Source organism: Littorina saxatilis, linkage group LG10, assembly GCF_037325665.1.
Source record: "Littorina saxatilis isolate snail1 linkage group LG10, US_GU_Lsax_2.0, whole genome shotgun sequence".
Lineage (NCBI taxonomy): Eukaryota > Metazoa > Mollusca > Gastropoda > Littorinimorpha > Littorinidae > Littorina > Littorina saxatilis.
Window position 1 is genome coordinate 46783509 of NC_090254.1, and position 7685 is coordinate 46791193.

General features: G+C 44.1%; 1 protein-coding gene across 2 annotated transcripts in view; it reads right to left on the reverse strand.

Annotated features, from left to right (window-relative positions):
- Positions 1–7451, reverse strand: part of LOC138978960 (ATP-binding cassette sub-family F member 3-like) — a 49612-nt gene extending 42161 nt beyond the window's left edge. Inside the window, exons 1-8 of one of the 2 annotated variants that reach the window (XM_070351774.1) lie at positions 7300–7451; positions 5585–5729; positions 5008–5167; positions 3876–3964; positions 3049–3177; positions 1704–1808; positions 908–1075; positions 234–374 (exon numbers count right to left, since the gene is read on the reverse strand). In XM_070351774.1, coding sequence (XP_070207875.1) covers positions 234–374; positions 908–1075; positions 1704–1808; positions 3049–3177; positions 3876–3964; positions 5008–5167; positions 5585–5729; positions 7300–7372 — 1010 coding nt within the window. In that variant the 5' untranslated portion in view covers positions 7373–7451. Of the gene's footprint in view, positions 1–233; positions 375–907; positions 1076–1703; positions 1809–3048; positions 3178–3875; positions 3965–5007; positions 5168–5476; positions 5548–5584; positions 5730–7299 lie in introns of those variants that run through there. The other variant, XM_070351775.1, reaches the window with a different exon arrangement.
- Between the last annotated feature and the right edge of the window lie 234 nt (positions 7452–7685).

Below are 7685 nucleotides of genomic sequence, written 5' to 3' on the forward strand. Positions count from 1 at the left end.
CATGTTTGATTTAATAAAACATTGTTTAAACCAACAGCTGGACAGAAGCAGAAAGAAGAGCGGAGAGCAGAGCGTGATCAAGAAATGTCGGCAAAGGGCCAAAGTACTTATAAATCAGCAACGCACCCACATTCGTGACTCACAGCCCCCCCCCGATCCTTGGGAGTGAAACCCAGTCCAAACAGGATCTGAGGCCCCCCCCTCCCCACACACACACACAAGGCAGCACTTACTTGGTGGGTCTGACCTGATCCTTGGGAGTGAAACCCAGTCCACACAGGATCTGGGCGGCGCGTGACGGTGCCTTGGCCGACTCCATGGCCTCCAGGTCCTGGTAGACTTTCTGCAGCTGGGCTGCGTGGTCCTCCTCCGGGCTGACAACACGCAGATTACACTTCAACGTAGCAGGCAATCCATCCAGGGAAGAAAGACTTCCAAGGCAATAAATACATGGGTGGGAGCCCAAAATCTTGCCAGGACTGACATTTTGTATGGCCGGGGTCCGGGGGTCACTAAAGTCCTTGCTGGGGGGGTCTAGGGGAGCAGTGCCCCCCAGCCAAAAACGAATTTTGGCATTCTAGGGAGGGTTTAGACGGCTTCTCCTGACTCTAAATCTAAGAACAAACAAGCTTTTTGGAGATGCATAATATGAACAATCTCGTAAACTTAAAGGTAGTTGTGACCAACCAGCCGGAAATGATTTTTAGCATTTTAGGGAGGCTTTAGGTGGCTTCTCCTGACTCTAAATCTAAGAACAAACAAGCTTTTGGAGATGCATAATATGAACAATCTTGCAAACTTGAAGGTAGTTGTACACTCTTGTGAGAGCACATCGAGACAAGGCACAGGTGTACGGACAGAAAAAAAGAAAAGAACAAAAGGAATAAGCAGCGTCCAAAGGACTGACTTTGTTGAGGCGAGGCTGATGATGGCGTTGAGTTCCTTCTCGCGGCGCAGCAAGTTCTCCCGCTTCTCGTCGCACTCCAGCACGCTCTGCAGCGCCTTGGTCTCATCGCCCGTCACCTCTTGCTCCACGTGAAGCACGCTGATGTGGGATGGGATCTTCAGGTGACCGCTGCAACAGTCACATAACATCAACATTAACATGAAGCACGCTGATGTGGGACGGGATCTTCAGGTGACCGCTGCAACAGTCACACAACATCAACATTAACATGAAGCACGCTGATGTGGGACGAGATCTTCAGGTGACCGCTGCAACAGTCACACAACATCAACACAAATGGATGCTTTTTTGGTGTTTATTAAAGGGATCCGATGTTTTGTTTGTAACTGCTGTTGAGCTGAGATGCAAACATGTAAAACGAATCAAGTGGCTGAAATATTGACTTATCACAAATTGTTTGCATTCCTGAGAACAACATGTGCACTCAATTTCAAATGAACAACTCATGAAAGAAGAACATTTCTATTTTCTATGGTGTGTGTGTGCTAGTGACTTTAAGTCCCCGTGTGTGTGAATGAGTGTATGTGCGCCTTGAGTTGCCTGTTGGTGAGATATGATCATATGTGCGCGTTATAAATATTCGTATTATTATTGTATTATTATTTTCCTCGGAAAATACAGAGTTTTGTTCTTTCTTATCCCCTCTTCTATCTCTCACACCCTCTCCCACCCTCTCCCACCCTCTCCCACCCTCTCCCACCCTCTCCCACCATGTACCATCATCATATACACTTACTTGGATATAAGTTTGAGTAGTGTTGTCTTGCCCAGCCCGTTACGACCAATCAGTCCGTAGCGTCGACCCGCCACCAGGTGAATGCTGGCACTTTGCAGTAACGTCCTGGAACAAGCCGCAATACGTATGAATGAGCAAAACAACGACAACGACGTACACTTCCTGCCTGACTTCACACATAACATCAACACACAGGGCAGAGGAATAAGAGAGATGTCCCATACCTTTCACCCCCTCACGATTCCATAACATCAACACACAGGGCAGAGGAATAAGAGAGATGTCCCATACCTTTCACCCCCTCACGATTCAGTAGTTGAGGGAAGTGAAGAAGCCAGCATCACAAGTGAGACACTATTCAGTAGTTGAGGGAAGTGAAGAAGCCAGCATGACAAGTGACACACGATTCAGTAGTTGAGGGAAGTGAAGAAGCCAGCATCACAAGTGAGACACGATTCAGTAGTTGAGGGAAGTGAAGAAGCCAGCATCACACGTGAGACACGATTCAGTAGTTGAGGGAAGTGAAGAAGCCAGCATCACAAGTGAGACACGATTCAGTAGTTGAGGGAAGTGAAGAAGCCAGCATCACAAGTGAGACACTATTCAGTAGTTGAGGGAAGTGAAAAAGCCAGCATCACAAGTGAGACACGATTCAGTAGTTGAGGGAAGTGAAGAAGCCAGCATCACAAGTGAGACACTATTCAGTAGTTGAGGGAAGTGAAGAAGCCAGCATCACAAGTGAGACACGATTCAGTAGTTGAGGGAAGTGAAGAAGCCAGCATCACAAGTGAGACACGATTAAGTAGTTGAGGGAAGTGAAGAAGCCAGCATCACAAGTGAGACACTATTCAGTAGTTGAGGGAAGTGAAGAAGCCAGCATCACAAGTGAGACACGATTCAGTAGTTGAGGGAAGTGAAGAAGCCAGCATCACAAGTGAGACACGATTCAGTAGTTGAGGGAAGTGAAGAAGCCAGCATCACAAGTGAGACACGATTCAGTAGTTGAGGGAAGTGAAGAAGCCAGCATCACAATTGAGACACTATCAGATACAGCTGACCCCCCCCCCCCCCCCCCCCCCCCCCCCCCGAAAGACATCCACAATTCTGAGAAAACCAGGTCTTGAAAAAAGGGGAGTGCTAAAATGGAGATCTATAAATTGACACAGCTTACAAGAGAAAAAGAGAAAAAGTGAGGTGTTGAAGGAGAACGGCGTCCAGTGGGAGGAGGTCTGACACAGGGCTCCACTGTCATAAAGTCAATGGTAAGTTGAATTCAGTGCATGCAGCAAGATCTGTGGCAACACAACAAACGACACCCACACACGCACACACACTGACGTCCTACCTTTCACCGAAAGCGATGTCAAAGTCTTCGATCTTGATGTCTGTGGAGCGGTTGTTCCCCGAGGCGTCAAGTCGCGCGTCTCGCTTGTTGATCTGCTGGGACGCGGTGGCCAGTTCGCCCATAGGGACGCTGGCAGACACAAAGAGCAAACGTCAGCCTCTCAGGTCAAGACACAGCACACTCACACAAAGTTTACTTTCCATGACAAGGCCAAAATATGTAGCATTGGTAGGTCCGATCCTTTTCCTTTCTTTTTCGGACTTTGACTTTCATTTATACATTAATACATTAATACATTTATACATTAATACATTAATACATTTATACACTAATACATTAATACATTTATACACTAATACATTAATACATTTATACACTAATACATTTATACATTAATACATTTATACATTAATACATTTATACACTAATACATTTATACATTAATACATTTATACAGGCTTTTTTTGGCCCCAAACTCGTGCAAACTGTGTTCTTTTGATGTCGGATAAGAGTAACTTTTCTGTCAAAGTCTGCACAACTGAATGTTAGTCTTTTCATAAAAAAATATTTTTTGAAGGGTAACAGTTCTGGGTCAAATATGTCAGATCGTTCCTCTTGAGATTTCCAGTTAAAAATGAATAAATAAAAACACCACAACAACAACAAAGTAGCGGCTTTAACACATTCATGTTTAAAGCTCTGTGTCGACTGATGTTTGATAACATGTTGCTTATTCAGATTATTTCATTCAAAAACCACCCGAACATTCACGTCACATTCACACTGTCTCGTGCTCAATCACAGCTCAAAGAGCTCCCTGTACACACCCGTTCTCTTTCTTGGGGACATCAGTGCGCTTTCCCTGTTTCTTCTGAATTTTGGCCTCCGCCTTTTCCAGCTTCTTCTTGTCAACAGTCTGCAAGAAAACAAAAAACATTATCTAATGAAGACACACTCAGCTCTGAACAGAAAACATTATCTACTGAAGACACATTCAGCTCTGAACAGAAAACATTATCTACTGAAGACACATTCAGCTCTGAACAGAAAATATTATCTAATGAAGACACACTCAGCTCTGAACAGAAAACATTATCTGATGACACACTCAGCTCTGAACAGAAAACATTATCTACTGAAGACATACTCAGCTCTGAACAGAAAACATTATCTAATGAAGACACACCCAGAGCTGAACAGAAAACATTATCTAATGAAGACATACTCAGCTCTGAACAGAAAACATTATCTAATGAAGACACACTCAGCTCTGAACAGAAAACATATCAAAGAAGTTGTTTCAACCCAGTGGTGAGCTAGCAGCTAGGTTAGTCCTGCCTCCCAGTTGCATGCATCTCTAGGTGTAATCCCTCTGATGTACTCCTGTTTTGAGCCACAGAAGCGACACGAGGATGTTGTCGCTGAGTCAGCACACACAGTTGACCCCAGCCTGTCCTCGCCTAGGCGGGGATATAGCTCAGTTGGTAGCGCGCTGGATTTGTATTCAGTTGGCCGCTGTCAGCGTGAGTTCGATCCCAGGTTCGGCGGAAATTTATTTCAGAGTCAACTTTGTGTGCAGACTCTCTTTGGTGTCCGAACCCTCCCCCCGTGTCCACTACATTGGGTGTGCACGTTAAAGATCCCACGATTGACAAAAGGGTCTTTCCTGGCAAAATTGCTTAGGCACAGTTAATAATTGTCTACCTATACCCGTGTGACTTGGAATAATAGGCCGTGAAAGGTAAATATGCGCCGAAATGGCTGCAATCTACTGGCCGTATAAAATTTCATCTCACACGGCATCACTGCAGGGCGCCTAGAACTGTACCCATGGAATATGCGCGATATAAGCGTCATTGATTGATTGATTGATTAAACCTGTGAACCTGGCATAACAAGTCCAGTGCCCCATGAAACCCCCCCCCCCCCCCCACACACACACACACACACAGCACTGACCGTGTTTGACCCTTTCTTCTTGACCCAGATGCTGTGGTCATCGTCGGCCTTGTTCTTCATGTCGCTAGCCATGGATGACAGCATGACGGGGCTGTCCAGCATCTTACGCATGCCGTTCGTCTCCCCGTTGTTGGTGTCAGGCGAACTCCTCTCATCGTCCCTGCAAATGAACAATGAAGATAAGTGTTGTTTTACGCCCTACAGGAAATCCATTAGGGGCATGCTCCAGGGTGTTGCCCCGACTTGAGATAAACTGGTAATGAGAAGAAAATAACAAAATAATAAAGTACTACAAATAAGACCGCAAGAAAGGAGGAAGGACTGTTTTGTACAAGCTTTGGGCCATCAACTGACCAAGGCACCAGAGCTGGAGGCTGATGTTGTTTGAATTATGACTGCAAATGACAGACCTCAATAAGATTCATTAAGAATCACACCACACATCAGCATCAAGATGTCCTGGCCTTACCCGTTCATCACATAATACAGCCTGTTACAGATGTCTTTGATGTCCTGGCCTTACCCGTTCATCACATAATACAGCCTGTTACAGATGTCTTTGATGTCCTGGCCTTACCCGTTCATCACATAATACAGCCTGTTACAGATGTCTTTGATGTCCTGGTCTGACTTGCTGACGTCTGTCTGCTGCAGCAGCATCCCAATGGCCTCGTAAAGATCCTCCCCTGTGTCAAAGTCATCAACCCCATCTTCCAAAATACCTGAGAAAGAGCAAGGCAGATTCAATAATATGGAGTGACTCGGGAATCAGCGAGCCGGTTCGGGAGTCCCCAGGCTCGGCAACCGGCAGTCACCAGACTATCTCACAAGACAGACCTTCCTATTTTCACCTATAGTAATTAGTATTGGTTATATTGCCTTCTTACCTCAGTTGGTATCGAAATGCGTTTGAGATCATGAGGCCTTTGCCGGGGTCTTTTATTTTATTTTTTAAAATCTTCTTAACTTTCCTTACATTTACTTTGCTCTATTCTTTATTCAAAAGCATTTCGGCGATCGAATGGAGATTGCAACAACAAAGCAGCTTACGAGTCACTCAGCATTGCCCAGATCAAGGACCTCAGGTCTATGCCCGGATCACTGAATTCGTCCGCGAACTAAGCAATGTGTTATTTGTGTGTCATTTGTGTGTCACGGGTCCCACGGCTAGACGGAGTAGGCTGCAGCTGCATTTGGCAAAAAAAAAAAATAGGTGTAGTTACAGTAACATAGCCAAAAAAAATAGGGTAGGAAGGTAGGCAATCACTTTTTTTCTAATGTGTACAAATTAAACCTACTTGACAGGGAAATAAGTGTGCGACTCGGGCGCTTTCGCTTTCATTGCGTTTTCTGCACTCGTTTTCTTGGTTTTTGTGTTTGTTTTTTTACAAATGTAATAAAAAGTTATAGGGTCGGCCCCTAAAAATAGGGTAGGTCGGGTTACCGTAACCACACCTATTTTTTTTTTAGGCCTTAGTTAAAACAAAACGCAGTAAATAAATACTTAGCATGGAAACAAACAACAAACATGTTTCATTAATGGTAAAGCATAAATCAACTTTGCATCAAGATACTTCGACAGAATCTCTGACACCTGCGAACGAACAGCATCTCTCGCTACGGTCAGTCACTAATCAGTGACCGCACTTGCCAAAATACACGTCTTTCTGAATCCAAAACTGATCATTATCAATCTTTCTTCACAGTTCTTTGAATTGAACAGCCATTAGAAACTCCCACGCAAACAAAAAATCATGATTGTGAGTGCCTTGCCGGTGCTTGAAACCCCAGGCTCGGGAACCGATTCGCGGGACCTCCAGCCACGACCTAAATAATATCAGTAGAATGCCAGGACTTCACTCTTCAGTGTTTTTTTTTTTTCCTCTCCATTCAATGATTCATTGAAACCTTGTCCCAAGTTTCTCAAGTTACGTATGATCATGTCACTGTCATGTCACACACACAGAGTGACACAGTGACACACACACTCAAACAAAACCACACACACACACACACACACACACAAACAAACACACACACTCGCGCGCACACACACACACAACAAAATATTAGGTAGACCAATGAGCGTTTACTGTTTTAGCTCAACGACATAAGCTAACGAAACGACTGCGAGCTCTGGAAGTGGAACACGTTCCTTAGTTCTCAGCTTCAGTTTTCATGCGAATAAAAAGTGCCGAATCAAGTGACACTGACATCTAGAATCAAAGTCCAGGGACCAAAATACGGCTCAAACAATCCTTGAAAACTAACAATTGGACAAGACAATCTTACTTGAGACGTAGTCCGAGATTTCTTCATCAACGTTTGGAAAATGTTTTGTCAGGACTTCTCTGAAGGCCGCCATGTTGGATTACTTCTCCACATCTGTCGGTAAAACAATTTTTGCATTCTTGATTGAGGAGAAAACAAAACCAAAATCACTTTCCTGAATTAAGTTATGAAATTAATACAAGATAAAATAATATCCCCTTTGAAAACCAGAAATCTATATAAAGTGTTTAAATCGATCGATTGACAATAATGGGTGCGGAGATTACAAAGTAAAGCAAAAATGTGGATCGAACCTTCCAAGCACTTTCAGCGGTGTTGGGCAGCGATAAGAATAAATAGTAATGATAATAATAATGTGTCTAGATGTATAGAAACAACACTGCCCT